This window comes from Notolepis coatsorum (assembly GCF_963971535.1).
Source record: "Notolepis coatsorum genome assembly, chromosome: 2".
In the NCBI taxonomy this organism is placed as follows: Eukaryota; Metazoa; Chordata; class Actinopteri; order Aulopiformes; family Paralepididae; genus Notolepis; species Notolepis coatsorum.
Genome location: NC_140166.1, coordinates 17,056,044 through 17,080,560, shown reverse-complemented (window position 1 = coordinate 17,080,560; position 24,517 = coordinate 17,056,044). Strand labels below are relative to the sequence as shown.

Here is a 24,517-nt window from a genome sequence, read left to right as displayed (position 1 = left end):
TAAACAATCAAGCTGAAAGTAACGTTACTGTCCTCTTACCGTTCGCCGATGAGACTGGAGGAAAAAGATCCCACTTATTTGACGTCGCTACTAGATCCATTTCCCGTTTGTATGGCGCAATAAACGCCCAAATCATAACGATTATTGAGTTATGGCAGCGATCCATATGCACGCCAGTGTTTGTCTGTAGTCCCGCAACGATATGTGACTGCCGGACGGATTTCCCAGATGCACCGATGGCTACTTCCGGTTGTAACTTGCCCGATCATCCACCAGGCGGCGGTATTGAGGCGTTGCACTATTGTGCAGGGTCCCACTGTATCACCAGAGGCTGGGTGGCGGAATTATGAATGCCATGGCGAAAAAATGAAATCTGATCTCAATATCGCTGTACAGCGTGGTTTGGCAGAATTCGCATGGCCGCCAAACACGCTGTACAACGGGATTGGCGGTGGATGTGTTAATAAAAAAAAATATATAGGCAGGTATATAAAAAAAAAAGTTATGAATTTGCGGTACCACCACATCCCGCGGTGATTAGCCACACACAACCGCGGTGAGAAAATGTCATACAGCCCTAAGTGAAACCAGACTAGCCCTGTTGGTTCCTGTAGTGAAATCAGACTAGCTCTGTTGGTTCCTGTAGTGAAACCAGACTAGTCCTGTAGTGAAACCAGACTAGCCCTGTTGGTTCCTGTAGTGAAACCAGACTAGCCCTGTTGGTTCCTGTAGTGAAACAAGACTAGCCCTGTTGGTTCCTGTAGTGAAACAAGACTAGCCCTGTTGGTTCCTGTAGTGAAACAAGACTAGCCCTGTTGGTTCCTGTAGTGAAACCAGACTAGCCCTGTTGGTTCCTGTAGTGAAACCAGACTAGCCCTGTTGGTTCCTGTAGTGAAACCAGACTAGCCCTGTTGGTTCCTGTAGTGAAACAAGACTAGCCCTGTTGGTTCCTGTAGTGAAACCAGACTAGCCCTGTTGGTTCCTGTAGTGAAACAAGACTAGCCCTGTTGGTTCCTGTAGTGAAACCAGACTAGCCCTGTTGGTTCCTGTAGTGAAACCAGACTAGCCCTGTTGGTTCCTGTAGTGAAACAAGACTAGCCCTGTTGGTTCCTGTAGTGAAACCAGACTAGCCCTGTTGGTTCCTGTAGTGAAACCAGACTAGCCCCGTTGGTTCCTGTAGTGAAACAAGACTAGCCCTGTTGGTTCCTGTAGTGAAACCAGACTAGCCCTGTTGGTTCCTGTAGTGAAACCAGACTAGTCCTGTTGGTTCCTGTAGTGAAACCAGACTAGCCCTGTTGGTTCCTGTAGTGAAACCAGACTAGTCCTGTTGGTTCCTGTAGTGAAACCAGACTAGTCCTGTTGGGTCCTGTAGTGAAACAAGACTAGTCCTGTAGTGAAACAAGACTAGTCCTGTAGTGAAACAAGACTAGTCCTGTAGTGAAACCAGACTAGCCCTGTTGGTTCCTGTAGTGAAACCAGACTAGTCCTGTAGTGAAACAAGACTAGTCCTGTAGTGAAACAAGACTAGTCCTGTAGTGAAACCAGACTAGCTCTAAGACTTTATTCCATGAGTAGTACTGGGGATGAGCTAGTGGCACGCTGAGCTAACCCCCTTCCGCCTCTATGATTGGCTGCCAGACACAGCTGTGATTGGTCAGCTGGCTGTGATAATGGTGGTTCTGTTCCATTAGGGGCTCTGCTTGGCATCACACTGCACTCCCTCGCGTACGTGCACGCGCACTGAATAAATTCCACAAATGTACCTTTAATACCAGTACTGACCACACCCCTCATCAGCTTACCTTCATAAGCAGGTGTGTGGTCACCTGCTCTCCTCCTTCTCGCTTTCACCACAAGGAAGTGCCTCGGTAGTACCCCACTTGACGTGTTGTTAGTTGAAAAGAGTTGTGACGGGTTTACATTGTGCTTAATTTTTTCTTCTCTCACATCTGTTGTACAAGAAAAAGTTGGGTCATAATGTATTCCGCGGAGAGTAGACCCGCTAGACCTACTCTTCACCAGCGGTTCTCCATTCCCGCCTCCGTCGTGCGCTTCGGTGCTGGGCTGTTGCCACTCTCGTGGTTACCGACCCAGCCCGGGAGACTGCCGGTGGATAGTTTGCCTCACCGAAGAGCCGAGGGTTCGGTGCCGTCGCTCCGGCGATGGCCTGATCTCGACTCTGGTTCCTCTGGTTCTGGGGAATCGCCCGTTGGTGAACGGGGGGTTGTCTTGGAGCCAGAGGATTTGCGACGCAAACTTTTCGCGTCTGCCCGCTCACGTCGCAAGATGGTGGCGTGCAGGCGCGAACGGCCTGGGTTTGGGGAACTGCTGGAGACCAGCGAAGATGTGTCCGGCTCTGGATTTCCAATGGAGACTGAGGACTTCATGGACGAGGCGGACGGGTTTTTGTATGAGGGCCCCGTGGAGGAGAGTATCCCTCCTCAGGAGACCCCGGAGGGGGGGGAAATGGCTCCATGGGGCGCCCTGTTCGAGGATGTCGAGGAACCACCTTGGCCTCATCAGCAGGATGCCCTACTGTCGGCCACATCAGACTGTGGCTCCTTGACCAGTCGCAGCCTGCTGTATGTGAGGGATGCGGGGTCGGTGGAGGAAGGTTCGCAGGGGGAACTGCGGGCCTTGTTTCCCGAGCTCATGGCGGTAGCCGCCGCCGCAAACGGCGTGCCGCTGCCGCTGCCATTGCCTGCACCTGTCCCTGATGACCTCATAGGCCATCCCTGGCAGCGTCCCCCAGTGAGAGGGGTGGACGTTGTCTACCCATTTTTCCCATCGATGGGGGCCTATGTTCGTCGGGGTCAGGCGGTGTCCAACATCATGGGACTAACTCCTGCCTACGTACCAGTTACGCGGGTGTCGGGGTTGGTCAAAGGTATGGGGGAGGGTGTGCCTCGGCTTGACAGTCCGATGGCCGCGCTCCTCTGTCCGGATATGGTGTGGGAACCACTATGCAAGCCGGTCCTCCAGGGGAAATCGGCTAGGCGATTGGCTTATTGGGGTGACCAGTCATTCATCGCTGGTACACAATCGCTAGCTGCGGCGTCTAACATCGCCCACCTGGCTAGATTTGTATCGGGGATAATGACGGGCGGCACGGATCTGAACGAGGTGAAATGCGATCAGATCACCCAGGCTGCGGGAGCTGTCCTGCACCTTTCCCAGGTGCTGGCCATAGCCATGGGGAAAGTGCGCGCCCTGGCCACCCTGGGCCAGCGTCACATTTGGCTGGAGCAGGCCCGTGTGCCAGAGAAGAAGAGAGCTCCTCTTCTGACGGCCGCCCTCTCCGACGCTGGCCTATTCGGGAAGGCCCTGCGGTTGATGTCCTCAACATGCAGAGAGATGGCAGAGGAGAGGTCCATTCTCCAACCCCATTTTCCGCCTCCCGTCCTTGCCGGTGGAGTCAGAAGGCTTCCGCGACGTCGAGCTGTCTCCGTCGCCGCTACCACTGCCTCCGCCGCCGCTGCTGGCCCTGCCAAGAGGGCCAGGGGACGAAACGGCGCTTCTGCCACCGCCGGCCCATCCACGACCGGAGGAGACGGTAGGGAACGTCGTGTCCAGCAGACTGTAACCTACCGTCCCTCCGGGGCTCCTCGGGGTGGCAAGACTCGAGCGGCGCGAGGTGGCAGACGCCGTTAAAGTGACTTTTTCCCCTCTGTGTCCCCTCTCCTCTACACCCTCCCCGGCCCCTCTATGATTTTGTGCCTTGACACATTTTATTAGTTAATAAAAAAGTTCCCCGATGGAGGGGGACTGTGTTTTGGCCGAACAAACTGTGTGTTTCTTCAAACAATTCATATGGTGGGGTTGTGTATATATGAATCTGCCCTTTTACGTTGTGGGATGAGTTGTGTTGTGTTACGAGGTTAAGCAAGGTCTGCAACGTACACTCGGTAATAGGTTCTATTAGCTTGATGCTCCACATGCAGGTAGAAACTGGTGTTATTCCATTGCTTGAACTAAGTATATGTGTTTCACAATGCTGTGTTGTTTAGTTGCAGTAATACTCGTACACACACATTTCACGGCCTAGCCGTTTACTCTCGATCAGCGTTTTTTCCTATGTACGACATAGTCAACGGGTATAGGATTCACGCACAGGCGACTTGTGTTTTGTTGTAAAACCTTTACACATTTTTGTGGGTAGCGGACATTGTATTAGCTTTTGCTATGCATTGCTTTCTACCGGAGGTTTTTCAAGATGGCTACGGTTGTTTTTCTGTGTGTAGGGATAAAGGGTGTTTTTTCGGGAGGGGGTGTCGAATAAACCCCTCCTTTCCCACTTGATTGGTTTAGGGGATTTTTGATCTCTTCTGCTGAGCCAGTCAGGGCCAAGCCAGTGCTTGGCGGGGGGGGGGGGGGGGGGGAGGGGTATTCTACCGACTCCTATTACATGACAGGAGCCGGCAGGTTTCCCCGCCCGTTGTAGCGGTGTTGCTATGGCGACGCCTTCCATGAGTTGGTGTCTTAAAGATGTCGAGGTTAGGGCGTAGGGCTCACAGTTCTGCTGCGCCCGATTTATGTGTCAACTTGAGTCGATTGGTCACGTGACTCACAGTTGACATATATTTTTCATGACTATGGACTCATGTGGGAAGGTGTTTCTGGGAGGGTCTGGTCTTACACTCTGATTAAAAAGAGTGACTGGATTAAAATCATGTGAAAACAGGTTTTTTACTCCCAGCTGTGCAGTTGGGTCATACGGGTGATGCTTTTTCTTTATTATTATAAAGAGTTGGATGTGTCTATATGGATTGGAAATGAGGGTCCCTGATGGAAACAAGACTAACGTCTTTCTCAGGTCTGCCTCCCCTTAACCAATTGTGTGTATTGCCGTACTGGGTTGTACCCTTTCTGCAGTCTGTTGGGTAAACTTTTTTCATTCATTCATTCATGGAGTTGATTGCATCTCGCCCCTCTTGTCGTTCCCCTGGGCGTCTTGGGGATTCAATATGGTGGTCTAAACGGCCTATTGTTGATGTGGATATGTCAAAACGCACACATAGTGCTAGCTCAGGATGTTCTTTTGGGGCATTGGCTGACTGGCGCGCCTTGATTGCTTGGGGTTGAAACAGCGTTTTTATGAAGCAATTGGGATGGGGGTTTTTCCTCTTCCGACACCCTGTGTGGTTGTCGATGGGTTCCCGTTCATGTCAGGGGATGATGACGGAATGGGTCTGGACATATGGGGAAGGGTCTCACGCCCTAGGGGTGGGCCACCGGGCGCGGTTCGTACCGACACGTCTGGGTGGCGCCTTCTTTTTATGTTGGGATCAACACGCATATCTGCCCCTTCTCCTGGGGTTGGCAGGTCGGCGTGATTAGGGCACGGGACTGGTTCTGGTCGCGCTGGTCCAGATCAGTTGCACCCGTTGTCCGCTGGGGATGCAGATCTGCTGTTCTGGTACCCTGAGGGACTTGGGTTTTTTTCAGGGGGAAAAAATGCTTGGTCGGTCCGGGTGTCACAGGGTTGAGCGTTATGGAACCTTTGTTGGGTGCGTTGTATTCTGCACTGTCGTAATGGCTTACGGCCGTGCCAACCTGTACGCGCCCGATCTCGTCGGATCTCGGCCGCTGTGCAGGTTGGTCTTGGTTGGTACTTGGTTGGGTGACCTCCTGGGAATACCGAGTGCGGGGTGCTGGGGCTGGTCTTCCATTTTTTACGCTCTTCTCTTGCGCTTGGCGCAGAGGGGCCTGTTGGGGTGGTTTTAACCTCCTCGGGGGACCCTGTGCTCCCCGTATCACCGGGCCCGGTCCGGGGTAATGTTTCGTTGACCCGTAGGCCCGGGATAGCCCTGTTGGAAACCAGAACGCGGGGTGCGGCGGTGCCGCAGGTGTGTTTTTGGGGTTTCTTTCCTGAGGGGTTATGGGACCAACCATTGCATGGGGTAATGCCTAGGTGGTTGGTTCTCTGGTGTGTTGCTGCAGTGTCAACTCCCGGTTCTCCGGTTGAGGGTGCCCCTGCACGTTCATGACGTCTGCCGATCGTATCGGCCTTCTCTGTGGAGGCTTGGTTATGCGACAACGCCAGCATACGCCCCTTCCGCCGGGGCGGCTGTGTTCAGCTGTCCTTTCTGGCGCCTGCCTCGTCCGCAGTCTCCAGGCTTGGGTTAACAGCCTGTTGCCTGGTCTTTTTTCCCGGTGCACTGCCTGCTTCCGTTGCTTAACTCTTGTGTGTTACGACCATGCTGTCTGCCTGTTGCAGGGCCTGTGTTCCAGGCGGTGTACTGTTGGGGAGGACAGGGCCCGCTCGGCTGAGGGGCCTTTGTCCGAATACGCTGGCGATGTGGGGGGCGGGGTCACTAGGTGCCCACCTGGTGGGGTCTTGATGCTGGCATCATGGACTTCTCCGGGCCCCCATTCCAGGGAGTCCAGTCCTTTTGGTGGGTCTGGGTCTTCCTTCGCGCTCCGCTGCTACGGCCTTGCCACGGGGTTGGGTTTGCCCTTGATCCCGTGATTCTGGGGGCAGTAACGAGGTTGTTTCCTACGTTCGTTCCCGGGTGGCATGCGGGTTGTGCGTGGGTGTAGTCGTGGGGTCAAGCCACGGTCTGCTCACCCTGTGCGTTGAGTTGCTTGAGTGCCTCTTCGCGCGGTCGGGTCCGTCGCCCTCTCGGTAAACCTCTAATAGGGAGGGTGCCCTCCATTAGGGGGGGTCGGGGGGGCTCGGCCCTCCCTGTTCTGTTGGTTGTGGGGGGCCTTCAGCGGGGTGTATTTGTCAGCCAGCGGCTCCGCTTGGCCTCCCTTTGTGCAGTGTGATGCCAAGCAGAGCCCCTAATGGAACAGAACGTTAGGTTATAACTATAACCAAGTTCTGTTAATTAGGGGTGACGCTTGGCATCAGACGGCCGCTGCAGCCCTTGACCTCACCTTGTGGTGAAAGCTTGGGAAGGAGGAGAGCAGGTGACCACACACCTGCTTATGAAGGTAAGCTGATGAGGGGTGTGGTCAGACTAATACTGGTATTAAAGGTACATTTGTGGAATTTATTCAGTGCGCGTGCACGTACGCGAGGGAGTGCAGTGTGATGCCAAGCGTCACCCCTAATTAACAGAACTTGGTTATAGTTATAACCTAACGTTCATCCCGCTACCCCTCCAGTGATGTGCCCTGGGAGGTCAGATCAAATCTTTGACAAGCAGTAGGACAGACACACACTGGACACAAGGCATCAGACTAGTAGCAAATAGGATGCCGAAAAAAGAATAAAGATGTTTAAAGATAGGAGCTGCTAGGAGTCTCTTACTCAAAACAATAACCAAAGACAGCGTTTTACTTATTTACTTACTTACTTATCTTTGCTTTTAGCTAGATTGAGAATTCATATTAGCCTGACACGGTTTGAAAGCTACTGGCAGACTGGGGTACATCACCCACATCTCTGTTGATAAGTTGATAAAAGTGTTGGCACAGTGAAACTAATGATAACCACGTCATGTTAAGTGAATGGAAAATTATAGCGCCATAATTAGTTAGTTAGTCTATTACTACTACGCTAACCTTTTTCCCAAGGAGCACATGTGCTCCTAAATGAAAAAATGTAGGAGCACACAAATAAATTTAGGAGCACAGTGAAACATTTTCAAGTAACACAGAATTTATTAATAAACTATTTATTACATGCATATTATACTGTGCGTGCTGCGTATACTAAGGGACAAACATCTGTGCAATAGCACATACCACCAAAATCACACATTGGCCCATGCCTACTAGACGCAAAGGATATCGGTTGTCAAGCTGCTTTTGTATCTTGTAGTGTTGTCACGATACCAACATTTTGACTTCGATACAGATAGATAGGAAAGGTAATGGAATATATTATTAGATGACAGAAGATGGAAAATTCTTTATACAATTCTTTAATTCATTATAATTTAAACGCTATTGAAACGTAAATAATAAAATTATAAAACTATTCTGTTACAGCTGCTGAGCTATATACTATAGCTTAGGGGTGGGAATCTCCAGTTTCATCACGATACGATATAGATTATTTGGACAACGATACGATATTTGCAGATATCACAAAGTCTGTCACGATTAGGGATGGGTATCGTTAGGATTTTATCGATACTACTACTCTTATCGATACTGCTTAGCAGTTCGGTACTTTATCGATACTTTTTATTTAGCAAAAATAATAATATTAACACTTTGGCTGCCATGGGTTAAATTCATTATCAACCGTAGGTTGCCGGCTCTATTTGTCTATAGAGAAAGTCCCCTTCTTTGCAGGGCTATAACTTTTTAAATTCTATTGCTACATTGCCATTATTAGGGCCCATTCAAAGTCCTATATGTATTGTTCATTGTGTAGCAACGTTAAACTTTTTCATTCACATATTCATAGTAAAGTATGGTCTAATGTATAAGTATGTTTTCATCTCTTTCTGCAGCTTTCTCCAGAACGTGATATATAGCCCCAAATGCATTATATTGATGATGAAATACAGTTTGATGGCAATCAGCGCGATATAAAAAATTCCAACTAGACGTACTTCTAGAAGTTACTACACGTCATCTGATGTTGACCGGATGGGCGTGGGGGCGTTTATAATTCCGTGGGCAGCGTTATACCAATCATCTAATGTGGGTCAAATGTTGATAATAGCAGTTAGTATCGAAGACGGTAACGTTACACGCTAAAACTCACCCCAGTCTCCGCGCGCCGTTGGGCGATGATCGTAGAGTAGAAATTTTATCATTATGGGATGGCGATTTACCCGGTCCATCTCCAGCTTGTATAATGGTATATACGTCCAAATCATGTTGTTTATCGAGTTATTGGCAATCGATCGCTATGTAGCGTGACGAGCCAGAGTCCCGGGACATGTACCGAGTGCCCGGAAGCAATACGGCCGTCCAGCAAAACCTCTACTGCGCTTCCTGTTAAGCGATTGCGCCGATCGGCCACCAGATGGCGCTCCTGAACCGCCAGAGAGCTCAGTGGGTCCTCCTGGTGGATCTCAGGCCAGCGGAGGGGAAATATGAATCAGATTCCAGATTTTTGAAATATTGATATTAAAGACGCTGTAAAGCATCATCGGCAACTTGAGCATGGCCGGGAATGACGCTTTAACACGGCTCCTGGCAGCCAAAGTGTTAAGAACAGAATCGACATTGCTTTATTATTCCTTTATATAACTATTCCTGCACATGGCTACTTTTTTATCAATTAATACAAGCAGTCAGATAAATTAACTATTTTGGGACTTTAAATTTTATTTAGAAAGTTCTTAAATCAGAATGTCCCGCCCAATACCCAGCTGTTAAAACACGGTTCAATACTCCATGTTATTAGTAGAGGCTGTGTGTCTTGGTGCGCTCCGGGTTCCGTTTACGGTTTGCGTTTTGAGCGTGTAAGCTTGCCGTAGGCGATGATGTCACGCTCTAACGTCAACACAGGAAGAGTTTTAACACACGGTGGTGGAAACTGGATGCTGATATAAAGAAACAAATAACCAATAAATATGAAGTTATATTTGAACCTCTGTTGTCAAGCCTCGTCAATAAAACCCACCCCCTTTTCTCACGAATGGAACTGGTGTCGTGGAGTCCGCTTTGAGCGTTTTCCAGCCTATGTATTACTAGTTAGCAGCTAACATTGCATGTCATTGATCTACCGGTCGATCACGGCCGACTGGTTGGGCACCACTGGTCTATAGAAATAAATGCATTCGAACAAGAAACCAATGTATAGTAGACATAGCAATGGCAAAAGAAGTTGTGCGAGTAATAATGGCTCACTGCGGCTCGCTTCTCGTGCAGAGACAGAGAGAGGAGAGATAGTTTGCAACGTTTAAATTCCTCGAAAAAAAACTCATAGTAATAATAATTTCTAGAGTATCGATAGCAGTAGGGGTGGACGGTATGGTCTAAAATTTATATCACGGTATAATTTGAAGCATAGACGGTAACGGTATATATCACGGTATCAGTGTTTCGGTTAGAATAATTTTTTTTGCCTGATAGGCAGGCTATATAAAGAGTGACATCCTCAAGGCATGTAGATTTATAATATTTTAACTTAAAACTAGGCTACTTTTGCGTATAAAGTCATTATATTCCATATAAAATAAGTCCCGAGTCGAGACTCCTGCTCCCATTGCAAACAGCGGGGCTGGATTTTGCTAGAAGCATATGTAGCTGCAGAGCTGCAGAGCCGCAGAGCCAGGGGCTCTTTCAGGTCATTCATTTCAGCCATTGGCAATTCAGCCGTTGGGTGGGGGGGCGCTGTTTGACGGGCCTGTGACCAGACCTGAAAGAGCCCCTGGCTCTGCGGCTCTGCAGCTGCATGCTATTCGCAAATCCACTGCTGCACGCCGTCCTCCCGGCTCCCGCTGCTGCCGTCGTTATCATAACACTACACACATATCATAATGTTTACAGCAAACTGTAGTTGATCACCAGGTATGTTTTATTAACGTAGAATAATTCATATATGAAAAACGATAGGGAAATATCTTACCTTTCTCCACTGGTTAAAAATGCCAGGAACTGAAATTGAAACTTGCTGTGCGCCGCGGTGATATGTGTTTATTATGAAATGACAATTGCGTGTTGACACGCCCACTGCGCGAAGCCTCCTAAATAACTTTTTCCAGTTTGCACATATCCATTATCTATGACTAATTCTATCTATTTTTAGGGGCAATTGCGATTGAAATAGTCGCGCTGTGGTTACATGACGTCATTGCTATTTTAGAGCTGCTCTACCGGTTACAAGGTATAGTCAAAATCCATACCGTAGAGCAAATTAATACCGTTTATACCGTATACCGTTTATACCGTCCACCCCTAGATAGCAGTACCGATAACGTCGGAGCTTATCAATACTCAAGTTTTTTTCTAATTTAGTACCAGTTCCCGTTTAGAACCGGGGTCCGGGGGGCATCCCTAGTCACGATACGATTCAGGTGCCTGCGATCGATATGAGATGATATTATATGCCCATTTAACATAATCAGTAACATTTAGATCAACTCAAAAAAGGCAACGAAAATATCTTGACATTTAAATTTTTTAGCTCTTCCAGACATTTAAATTAAAAACAATTAGGGATGTCCGATATTATCGGCCGATATTGGCATTCAAATGTAATATCGGAAATGATCGGTATCTGTTTTCAAAAAAAGAAAAAAATATATATATTTTTTTTTACATTTATTTAACATTTATTTAACACAGGCAAGCAAGTAAGAACACATTCTTATTTTATTTATTGTAAAAAGTATGCATAATGTTGTGTTAATTCCACGACAAGAGATATGTAATGTTAATTACCTGAAATTATTCAGTTTTGGGGGGGGGGGGGGACCCTGCATATATCGGTATCGGTTGATATCGGTATCGGAAATTAAGAGTTGGACAATATCGGTATATCGGATATCGGTAAAAAAGCCAATATCGAACATCCCTAAAAACAATCTATTGTTTTTAACTCAAACAGCGCCAGGGGGGTATGTGTGATGTGTGGTTAAAAGGCCAGCGTTCTAAAGTATAGGAATACGTGGCGGTGTTTGCAGGGCTATAACTACCGTACTTTTCGGACTATAAGCCGCGGCTTTTTCCCCCATTTTTCGACCCTGCGGCTTATATAACGGTGCGGCTTATATGTGGACAAAACCCGAAAATCGAAATATTGCTTTTTTTACTGCATTGAAATGTTATTTATCTGTTCCCTTATTTACTTAATACAACTTGTAAATGAGTTAATTCTGGTTATTTGTCCGACAGTATTGTGTCCCAATGGGAGTCATTCTCTGTAGAGGTGGGAGTCATTCTCTGTAGAGGTGGGAGTCATTCTCTGTAGAGGTGGGAACTTAAAGCTCAATATAAGAACATGCACCACCACCCACAGAATCGAGAAAGAGCAATCAATCTATCAATCCTTTCCGTGTCCAGGCCGGGTGAGGTTTCCCGTGTTGAGTCAAATTAAGCCGCAGGCTCCACTCTTTACATATGGTAATTCAACATTAAAACACATGCGGCTTAGGCGGTTAGGTGGCCGAGCGGAGATTGCGTTCGTCACCAACCCCGGAGCTGTGAGCTGGATTCGCCTGTTCGAATCCAGCTCACAGCTCCGGGGTTGTCACCAGCTTGGCTGGCCGTCTGCACTAATACAATTGGCTGTATTAGAGGGTGGGAGAAGCTGGCGGGGTGGGTCCGGGTCGTTGTAAACAGCGACTCCTACAGTTCGGTCGGGGCGCCTGCTAAGCGCGGATAGGACTTGAGGGGGATAGTGTGGTCCTCCCACACGCTACGCCCTCTCGATGAGAATCCGCGCCGCCAGGTGAAAAGAAGCGGTGATTGGCTGGACGTGTGTCGGAGGAAGCACGTGGTAGCCTCCACTCTCCCAGATTATCTGACTGTGGGGGGTAAGTGCGCAGCGACCAGGAAGGGACTGGGAATTGGCATACGACTAACATTTGGATGGGAGAAAAAAATCAGAGGAAAATGGAGGGGGAAAAAGATAAAAAAAAAAAAAAAAAAAACACATGCGGCTTATAGTCCAGTGCGGCTTATATATGTACACATCATTCAATTTAGCTGCTGCGGCTTATAGTCAGGTGCGGCTTATAGTGCGAAAAGTACGGTATATTCTATATTATAGCTATGGATACAATACTATGGCCCATTTGACATTGAGTGTCTATAGTTCAATATGTGGATCCATACATTCCCGTTTGATACCGTAGTGAATATAAGTATGGTTTTAGAGCGGTCTAGGGTAATTCCTGGGAGGCTCGCAATGTGTATTATACTAAATGCATTTGTTGGATGTCTTAGTTGAGAGACAGTTAGATGTCTTAGTTTGTTGGATGTCTTACTGAGAACAGTTGGATGCACTTCCGAGCTGCTTCCACATGGAGGCAACTTCTCTTTTTTTTGGGAACTACTTTTTGTGCGGATGGTTCTCAATAAATCTTCAATTAATGTGTGTTTATTGTATAGCAATAAGGTTGGATGAATGCGCCAGTTGTATAAAAGCCATTACACCACGTGCAGTCGTGGGTTGTGAGAATTAGACCATGCCTAGGGGGGTCTAACGACCACCCCTAGGCATGGTCTAATTCTCACAACCCACTCCTGCGCGTGATGTAATGCTTTATTAGACCATTGGATCCGTTGCTCGCAGAGTTTTCATTGCACATAGAAACAGCGTGATGTTTGTGTGAAATAACAAGACAGTAGACTAGAGCGTGTGTCAACTGTGTCTCTGTATTGCAAACAATAACATGGGCATCATATAGCTTACATCCTGGTCCCTGCTGGGACGTACCAACTGAACACACCACTGTGGGGGTGGAGGGATGAACCAACATTCCCCATTCCCTTGTAACATGTGACTTGCAAGATGAGTTGTTACAGAGCTGGTCCGCGCTGCTCTGTGTCCATTATGAAATGACAATTGCGCATTGACACGGCCACTACGCAAAACTATTACTCGTACACTAAATAATTTTTCCGGTTCGCACAAATCTATTTTTAGGGGCAAATGAGTGAAATGCTCGCACTGTAGAGCCCCGTTAGTGAGTGAGGATGAAAACGAAAGTAAACCCGCACAGAGAACTGCTCTGATGTGAACTGCCGTCACTGTTTTGGGCCACAGGTTTGTAACCGTTTTCTGCACATATAAGGCTGGGATGGTTCACAGCACGTCTTCTCTCTGGTACTCAGACCATTATATAAAGTGATTGGTGAGCTGAGTTTTCAACGCACACACAACCAAAATTACTCGTGAGGAGTTTTCAAAGGCCAAAGTTGAACATGAGGCTGAATACAGTAGCTTCTCAAATTCTTATGTTTGGAAACCATCATGTTTTCTAACCCAGGTTATAGTGAAACTGATTAATCCAGACATCCCTAGGTACTAGCGTCCTTCCCTACATCTCCTTTCCTCTCCCTTATCACCTTCTCTCCATCCGATCTCCCATCTCCTCTCCCTCCCTTCATATATCACCTCCTCCTCCCTCCCATCTCCTCTCCCTCCCTTCATCTCACCTCCTCCCCCCTACCACCTCCTTTCTCCTCCCATTCCACCTGCTGTCCTCTCCCATATCACCTCCTCTGCTCTCTGACCATCTCACCTCTTCCTCTCCCTTCCCATATTCCCTCCTCTACTCTCACCTCCTGTCCTCTACCATATCTCCTCCTCTCATCTCCCACCACCCCCTGTATCCCCTTCCATCTCCTCCTCCTTCTATCTTACCTCCTCCATCCTCTCCAGGTCTTTTTTGTCCAGAGTAGTAGAGCGAGGGGTCGATGCCCACCGGCGAGCTGTTGAGATGCGCCATGGTTTCACTGCCCATCTTAGCAGCCATCTACCAGAGAAACAGAACATAGGATCACACACGTCAGTAGATCACATGTCTTGCAATTCAATTAATTGTAGTCCATTTTGTGTTTTTGATTGTCCAATCAATGAATAAATAGCATTTTATGAAACTACTGTATATTTGTATGTCTCTAAATGTTTTGATGAATTGAAAATGTAGGACCCTTGTGTAAAAAAGCCGAAAGTCTTTTTCTGGTCTTCATCCTCCAGTCCACTGTTGTTGTATTGAGCTGTACTGTATTGTACCTGTAACTGAGGGGTACAATTCCCTGACTGTATTGATAAGTATGGTATCATTAAACCACTACCGTCTTATGCACTTTAATTACTGGCCATACAGTACATGATATATATAATGATGAACACTTCCCACAATGAAATCGGTTCCACACAAAGTTGTAATTAAGTATTTATTGCAGCAAAAGGTACATAATATACTTCTCTATTTCACTTTGAATGCGCTTATAAGGCAAAGGAATGTGCGTAGGCAAATCAATAACGAATGTCCATTCTCTGGTTACGCAGGAGGTAATTATACAACCTGAATCTTAGGGAATTATATCTATGGTACACTAGTAATATATAGCGGGAGATACCGGAAGGGTCCCCCCGGTTGTAAGCCAGCAAGGGTAGAGGATCTGTCGGCAACAGAGTCTGGGTCAACGATGATAAGGAGACTCCGAGTACGGGAGACGGTGCAATAAGATCTTGATCCACAGACGAATACAGCTGTTCTCCGTAGCCTGTAGCTCCACAGGGAAGAAAGCTAGCCTGCCTCAGGCTTCTGAGGGGCAGACTCGACGTGGCTCCTCACAGGGTAAATCCCACACACTTGTGGGCGTCGGCGATTCTCCGCTCCATTAATCACAGGACCAAAAGCAAATATAATCCAGCCGTAAAGGGCTATGCAGTCGTCGGGTAGATAATCCAGTGTACATGTCCACAGGGTCCTCGTCTAGGGCTCCTCGGGTGAAAGCGCCATGAAAGCAGCCCAGCCTGGATAAGCACTCTAGCTGATACGAGGAAAACGTTGGTGATGCTGGTCACTGTAGAACTTTAGCCGCACGATACACTATACACAATTAGACTATTACTGACTTAATAGAATATGTCGCACTCGACGGTATAGCGCCAAACTCTGACACTTCAGTTATTAATTCGCACGCGGTCTCAATGCTCTATTTGGGGCCAAACAGGCCATACTTCACCGCACGTAGTATCGTGGGTGAGGCTTCAACTTATTGGGTAACATACTTCTGTATTCACCTGCGCCGTATTTATACGCTTAGATGAATAAACTAGTACCAGCTTTATTCCTGTCTCATATCCTTGCGCAATACCATTCATGTCCAGGCATGTCCACGGCGGTGACTTTGAACCTGACTTTGGAGGCATGGCCTTGGCGCCTGTGGACCGCTGTCCAATAGGAGAATGAAATATTATGGTCTGTACTAGGCTAAAGGGATATTCCGTGTATATGTACAAGGAATATACAAGGGATATCAAACGATATACAAATATTATGCAATATATATCAATCAATAAATATATATATTCGGTTTAATCTGATCCTTTGTAACAGTACCCATTCTGCAATCGTTAATAACGTTTTCATTCATTGAATCATTCAGCCGGAAACAGAATAATTTTGATTGACAGTCGAGTCTGCCAATTACGTCACACCGCTTGCACCCGCCCTGCTGTTCTTAGCACCAATCGGCAAGTGCTATGCGTTTCCTGAAAGTCCTCCATTGATTTTAACGAGAGCTCAGCTCAACGACAACAACAGCAGCTCACCGCGGCCGACGAGTGATTACCAGCGCACCGCAGCATGACAACGAGGCATAATGATTTTACTGCAACGAATGTTATAATAAAAGCCTTTCCATACATCTGTCTGATTGAAAACTTTATTAACAGACCGCAGAATGGGCACGCACAACTCAGCACAGGCTGAGATATGAACAGTAATGCTTGCTATTTATGTCGTCATCGGACGTTGCTATGTTTGGGTAAATACGCTGATGTTATTGAACGTGTAACTATTAGGCTTGGGCGGTATCCTTTTTTTCACACAGTTATACCTTTGTGACATAATACCCGGGTGTACGGTATTTGACGGTATGACTTTCATTTTAATCAGCGGGGGGGGGGGGGGGGGGGGCAACCCGTGTTACCAAGTAAACAAATCATCGTCAGCTCCCAGAATGGTAGTGAAAAGCCTGCACCGTTAGTGTTACTGCGTTAGCATCTAGCCTAGCCATGGCAGACTATTTGATTCGTTAAGGGCTCGAAATTGCCTGGGTTTTGGTCATATGCTCCCGAAATGCTCCCGTTGTTTGGCTACTTCTATGTGCAGTGAAAACTACTTGAATGCTTTATAACCTAGTCATTGATTTAGTTCAGGGTAATCTAAGATTAGCCGCAGAGCTAACGCTAGTTAACGTGAGCTAACGCTAGTTAATCAAGCTCAGTAGCTCACAGAGAGAGATAAACAGCCGACAGCGGATAGTACAGGACGGTACAAATACAATAAAAAGGCGGGTGGGGGCTGTTGTGTAAACCTTGTACTCTTTAGTTAACATATAATAAGAGACGGACTATTTGCTTGCTCCACCAGTGCACCACATTGACCACAACAACACACACCAACTCTCGTCACAACGCTTTACGGTATTTTCACAGCACTGTCGCAACATTACCGTAAAACGTGAACACCGTTGTGACCCACTCGCTCCACTAGTGAGGACGCCTGGTCTCGCCCTCTGCTGGCGCGTGTGTGCACTACACTCAAAACTCCATTTCACTGTAATAGAAGCTGAAGCGCATCTGTGATTTTGACGGTGACGGACGGTATTGATTTTCAATACCGTCGGGATTTCTAAATACCCTGGTATACCGTAATACCGCCCAAGCCTAGTAACTATATAACATTAATGCCACAAAACGAATGCCTTTGTTAATAATAAGTAGTAACTTTGATGCAGTAGTGTGTGTGGGGGCGGCGTTGTTCAAAAGTTTGAACGGGTGTGGACCAGATTGACGCGACACAATCCTATTGGGCAAAACATCACGATATCCACGATACGTTAAAAAAGTGTATCGTTAATGAACTGTACCCGATATTTATATAATATAATCATCATCAATATCGTCATATCGCCCAGCCCTACCATGCATTATAAATGGCATTTTCCAGTGTTTAGCATTGCTTCCTAGCAATTGGGGATTATATCAATGTGGTCTAGGGCTGGGCGATATGACCAAAAACGTTATCGCGATAAAATTATAAAATAATTTTCATATAATTCGATATCGATAATTATCGTCGATATAATGTCCGTCAAGTTTAATTAACTTCTTATGCTGCTGCGAATGTCTCAAGTCGAGTTGATGTCGTCATCAGTCTGCGCACGTTAGCCGACAAGCGGAGTATCTCATGACAATAAATATGACACTAAAATACTCTCTTCCGCCACAATATATTGAAACGACGTCCACTGTATATCCCACACTACCATAAACGTGGCCTCAGAATTCAAAACACACACATACTCGGCACGTAAATATATAAAACAGTGCCGTGCAAGCTAGTTATCCTAGCCAGCCTGTTGGTTCTAAGCGGAGTATCTCATGACAATGTGCTAAATATGACACTAAAATACTCTGTTCCGCCACAATATATTGAAACGGCGTCCACTGTATATCCCACACTACCATAAACGTGGCCTCAGAATTCAAAACACACACATACTCGGCACGTAAATATATAAAACAACGCAGTGCAAGCTAATTAGCCTAGCAAGCCTTGTTGTTGAGTGAGTCCTACCTCCTTCCGGGTCTCGGCCATCTCCTTCACTGATTGGTTGTTAGCTGTTGTGCGTAAGTACGTCATCACGTAACGCTGGTTGTTGTTAGTGAGTGTGCTGAGCCGAGGCTGAACAAAGCCAAGCTTGGAAAATCGATATATCGAAACTTTGCGACCAGCCGACCACGTTTCATGTTTATTTCGAGGAAATAATTTATTGCGATAGTTATCGTTATCGTTTTATCGCCCAGCCCTAATGTGGTCTGTGTCGTTAATTATCATATTGACTCATCAGTCTAGTCTCGAGTTCACGAGATCTTCCCTCACTCAACTAAGCTGTTCTGATTTTACTCGCAATGCGACGTAGCAAGTAGCTGATCTGCAGTGACGTCCCCTCTATGGTTGTAGCACATAGTGTAACCTGAAACTTCCTCAAACGGGTTTTGACAGAGGCAGAGAGCGAGCAAGCGGGAGAGAGAGAGGGACCGGCGGGACCGTGCAGAAGTGTGTGTAAAAATGTGTGTGCGCCATCTCTCTCCCTCGTCGGAGCATTTACACTAGAGCTGGGCCGTTAACGGCGTTAACGTGCTGCGTTAACGCGAGACTAGTATTGCACGATAATATAATTGACGCCGTTAATCTAATTCTCAAAGTTGGGTCTGGGAGTGTGATGTATTGTCCTTAAATACTTGCCGTAGTGCTGTGGTACCCGGAAGTGATTGCACGTATGTACATGAGCTGTAGTCTGAATAATGTGTCAAACTAAAGTAATGGTCCGGTAATCATTGTTATACAGGTGAGGTTAAGAAGACCTCAGGATATAACACAATTCGGCGATGAGGACGTCTGAATCTGCGCAATGCAAGAGAAGTCCCTCTGGACCTTTGTTTACCATGTTAGCTTAGCGAGTTAGCATGTTAGCTCACGTCGTGGCCCGGAACTTGGAAACATCTACAAGAAGAGGAAATCCACTTTACACACTAAAGGAAGGATCGACTGGACTATCGTGAGTGTTTACAACAGAAATGGCTTGGGTTATTGGAAATATTGGACCGTTTGATGACAATGTGGAGTTATGGAACTGTTACACTGAGCGTTTTGATTACTTCATTATAGCTAATGGAATTGAAGAGGACAAAGTAGTTCCCACATTTCTGACTGTAATGGGGCCCGGGACATTTAATTTGTTGAGAAACCTGCTTCTGCAGCAGTGTGTGTGAGAGTAGCCAGTCTGCGAGAGACTGTTCTCTTTATCAGGCCATATTGTGCAGAAGAGGAGAGCTAGTTTGTCACCAGCCAATGTAAACAAGCTGGTCTGCCTGAGTGACTGGTGGAAGAAGGAGAAATAGAGATTGGACTGATTGAGTCAAGCCATGTCTGATGTCACATAGTTCACGTTTGAAATGCTTCTTTCCGTTTTGCTCCTGAGAGTGTGATAGATACTGTACTGCTCTGTACTGGTAATATTATTTATGTGTGTTAACTTCTGAATAAAACAATTTATTAAACACAAGTACATCTTATTGAACATTATTTTGATATTTCATTACCAATTATCATAGCAAAACAGCTTTTTCAAACAGTCTGTAATGTATTTTGGAAAAGGGAGATGGGCTCATGGTGTAATGGGCCACCTGGCCTGAGAAAAGTAAGGAGGAAAGAAAAAGTAAGGACTTACTTCTGGTCATTATTTGGGTAGAACACATATTTTGAATGCCTTCGGCAGACTTTTTTTTTTTTTTTTTGAGCCATTTTAATCTAGATTAATTCCAGGATTGCAGGTAGATTAATCTAGATTAAAAAATGTAATCTATGCCCAGCTCTAATTTACACACGAACTTGACTGCGTGTGTCGGGACACATCTCTCCTCTCTCTCTCTCGTCGGAGCATTTACACACAAACTTGACTGCGTGTGTGTCGGGGACGCATCTCTCCTCTCTCTCCCTCCCTCTCTCTCTCTCTCTCTCTCGTATGTATCACGCTGTGTGGGTGACTGTCAAAGCATTTATGGGCGGAGCCCATCCAATAACAGCCTGAAATCCTGAGGGTGAAAAATGATGCTTTTGAGTACTTCATTAGAAATATAAAACAATGCATTTTTTGGAAATAATTACTTACAGATGTCTTCCATAGACTCACAGGAATTGTGTAAAGTTGCCCAAATAGTGCAAGGAATAGCAATGCATGTCCCCTTTGATATGATATGATTTTTTTTTTTACATTACATCATGCAGGGCTCGATAGTGTAAGCGCTTCATTTGCGACTAAAGATAGATGTGTGCGAACTGGAAAAGTTATTTAGGAGCACATGTGCAAATAAAGATTACATCCTACAAGCTGACAGTTCAATGACTCCACCCCCTGCATATAGGTCCAGTGTTTCACATACATAGGCTGTACTTGGTGGTCTGCCAAGGTAGATTGTGATCGACCCAGGTAGAAAGAAATCTGAATTCCAATGAAGCGCAATTGGTGCGGACCTTAAATGTTTTAAGCTATGATATCTAGCTCTTCAGCCCTGTGACGACTCCTCTCTGCTGTGTGTGTGTGTGTGGGTGTGTGTGTGTGAGCCAGTGTCACTCCACCAACAGCCACACAAGCAACAGGTCCAATGCGTCTTAACATGCTTTGTATCCTTACCATCACTGTCTGCCCAAGTCATGGTAAAAGCCTAAACTAACATTAGCTGCTAATGTTAACTAAACTAAGACTACTGCTTCACCTTACTCCTAAAACCCACCTCATCTCTGCCCATTTTGACAACCTAGGATGGCTTAGAGTAGACGACAGAGTACAGCAACTTGCAATGGGCCTGGTCTACAAGATACACTACACCACTTATGCCGCTTTTCCACTGCATGGTACCTACTCAACTCAACTCTACTCACTTTTGGTAGCTAGTACTTTGGTTGTTTTCCATTGAGTTTCTGTGCCCGATTCTCTCTTCTGACCAATCAGTGTTTCATGTCACTTTTTAGTCCCTGTTCTACCCGCTTGGAACCTCGACAGAGCAGGTACTAAAAAAAGTACCCGGTACCTACCCGGTACCAGCCAGGTACCATCCGCAAAATTTTGGCAATGGAAAACCGAAAAGGTAGAGTAGAGTGGAGTCGAGTAGGTATAGAGCCATATGAAATCCGTTTTATTATTTTCCAAATTCCATTTTATTTTTTCCCAAATTCCGTTTTTTCCGTTTTAATATTTCAGAATTCTGTATTTTGCTTTTTATGCTCATTTTACCATCAGAAATAGTGTCTAATAAGTGGGAATGAATAAATGTCTACAATTGAATATGATATAACAGTCCATTTAATGTTTTTAAGTGCTGCAACTCAGAAATACAGTTACATTGTGACAAAATAAAAATACACATTTCAAGTGTAAACAATAGATACAGCTAGCTACTACTGACATTATCACAATGTCAGTAGCCTAGCTATATCTATTTTATTGTGATGAAATATAGTAATGCATAATTTAGGCACCTTTAGTTTGGTTTATTTCGTTTATAAAGGACAGTGTATAATGACAATCGTTTGCATTAAACAAATGGATTGCACCAGATTTAGCAAGAAGCTATCATTTCCATCTATAGTCCCATGTACTGTAAAACGTTTCATAGCTATTTAAGTTTATTTCGATTATAAAGGGCAGTGTATAATGACTCGTTTGCATTAAACAAATGGATGGGTGCACTAGATTTAGCAAGAAGCGATCATGTCCTAATCACAACAGTGTCGCAAGTGTTTTTGTGGCTCCAGTCCACGGAACGTTGACAGAATTAGCAAAACACCTTATCGCCAGGGGCCTAAAAGTCATTAGGATACTGCTCTGCTCTGAATTGAGGGCTTATTTGGGGAATTTATTAGCTTCTTACATTTACATTTACATTTAGTCATTTAGCTGACGCTTTTATCCAAAGCGACTTACAAGTTCTGTACAACAAGCCATCAGGAAGAGCACAACTCTATCAGCTGAGTAACAATGTTCATAAAAGTGTTGAGTGCTACAGTGTAGGTTAGTTTATTAGGACAAGTGCATGACAGTATGGTTAGTTAGGGTTAGATATTTTTTTTTTTTTTTTTTTTTTTTATTCAGATAATGGTTGAAGAAGTGAGTCTTTAGTCGACGGCGAAAGATTGGACGTGTTTCGGCTGTCCTAACTGGGGTGGGTAGTTCATTCCACCATTGTGGGGCAAGGACTGAGAATAGGCGACTTCTCTTTGATGACCCTCCCGGAGCTTGGATAGGAGTAGGTCTGAGGCGGCCAGAAGATGTAAACACCGAAGCAGCGAGACGCTTGGGAGACTGCCTGTGTTGTGTGTAACCCGCTCTAGCGTCCGCCTCCCCGGTCGCGTGTGCACCAAGCGTTCCACCCAAAAACGGAATTTCAGTCCAGATTAGGCCAAATTCTGCAATATTCCACGTTTTGCAGTTGATTCCATTTTTATTGGTCAATTCCGCGATTCCGTCCGCGATTCCGTGAACGCGGATTTCATATGGCTCTAAGTAGGTACTATGCAGTGGAAAAGCGCCATAAGGTACCCATGTACATGTCGAAATACTTCCCAAAGGTCAGTGAATACCACGACACCAGAGGGAGTTCCACAAATCATGGTCAACCCAGATTCGGCTCAAACAAGGGACTAAACACGTTTCTCAATTATGCCACATTAATGTGGAACGCCCTACCCACAGCCGTAAAACAATTTGAATCCCTACCCACCTTCAAAACCGCTCCCAAAGAGCACGTACAGGAGGCTGCAATTCAAAACTGGCCCCCGTAAATGTCCTAACCCCCCCCCCTCCCACTGTACAGTTTCCTCCCCCTCGTATGTATATATTTTCTGTTAGGATCTCTGTTTAACAGTACTGTATTTGCATATCTTGTATGTCACAAATGTAACAGTACTGCATACCTGTATTGTGTATGTCATAAATGTCATTATGAATTGAAAATGGGGGACCTGATGTAAACAAGACGAAAGTCTCTCTTGTATGCATCCCCTTAACAATTGTGTGTATTGAGCCGTACTGTACCCATTCTGCAATATGTTAATAAAGTTTTCAATCTGGCTCCAAAACAGTTAAATTACTGTAAACAGTGGTGTGACTGCTACTGTAGAATTGTGGTCATTGTTGCCTCCTTGCATGACATTTTGTGTAGCCGTCTCCCTTCCAAAATGGCTGCCTGTTACCATTGGTAACCATTTTCCTAAGAAAATGCCTAATTTCTGTGCAGCGGTAGAGCAGGTAAAACACAAGAAAAGCAGGATATTACGATTCCACTGTGACTTGTTTACAAGATCCAGTAATAAAACATCAAATTATTAAAATGTTGGTGACATATTTCTCATATATCAAAGCAACCATTGTCTCTTCCAACATGGAGGACAAGCGGAGCATTCTAAACACTGTGAAAGGCCTCTATTGAAGCATCCTCAGCACCGACCCAAGTCCAGATCTCTGTCGAGAAGGTCAACAACAGTAATCCATTCACATCTATTGTTCCGAGCTGCTACCTGTGCCAACCTTGGCTAGTCAAGACTCTCAGCACAGGGCTGAATGAATGACAAACACTTGACTCGCTCCATCTCTCACACACACAGGACTGCAACAATGACAGATCTGTGGTGATAGTTGAGGAGCGACAGCAGCCCTGTAGCCTTGAAGAGTATCACCACAACGGAGACAAAGAAAAGAGCAACACAGGCCTGATGCTGCTCTCCTCCCCTCCCCTCTTTTCATCCTCCCATTATTCTGCTCAGTGGAGGAGGTATGACGCCAACAACAGTCACTAACACTCATCTTCATCACACTCAAGTAGGGCTGTCTTAAATACTTCAAAGCTTCGTTCGATGGGCATGGGATTCGAATATGAAAATAAAATTCGATTATGTTAAAAAAATATATATATAAGAATATTTTTTTTTTTTTGCAAAATCAACTCTACCTCTCTTTGTTAACTACAACAAGCAATGCTGTTTGTTATTTAAGGTGAGGTCGGACTCTGCACTGACAGATTTGTGTTCATTGTGCTGCTTTTATAAAGCCTCAAATGACGGCTTACAATATTTCATGGAAGCAAAGTGTTTAGTTTGTCTAAGATTTAAAAAGGTTTAAACTTTATGTGACGGATCATACTGGGTCTGCGTTGTGTTTGATGTTAAATGAGAACGTCCCGAGGGGGAGTCGAACAGGGGGCTCCCGCGTCCGACGACACAGGCCGCTGCACTAAGAAGTGAATTCACTCCTAACTACCTATGTGTCTGTTAACCCTGTTATGGGGAAGTGAGTTTAATTTACCAACCCGCACTGCCAGTCACTCGTCAACACACCTGTTTCCGTGACTGTGGAC

General features: G+C 45.8%; 1 protein-coding gene across 5 annotated transcripts in view; it reads right to left on the bottom strand.

Annotated features, from left to right (window-relative positions):
• Positions 1-24,517, bottom strand: part of LOC311248924 (far upstream element-binding protein 3-like) — a 157,898-nt gene that overhangs the window by 116,956 nt on the left and 16,425 nt on the right. For all 5 annotated transcript variants that reach the window (XM_084338162.1, XM_084338161.1, XM_084338159.1 and 2 more), the window contains exon 2: positions 14,225-14,336. In XM_084338162.1, coding sequence (XP_084194288.1) covers positions 14,225-14,336 — 112 coding nt within the window. The remainder of the gene's footprint in view (positions 1-14,224; positions 14,337-24,517) is intronic.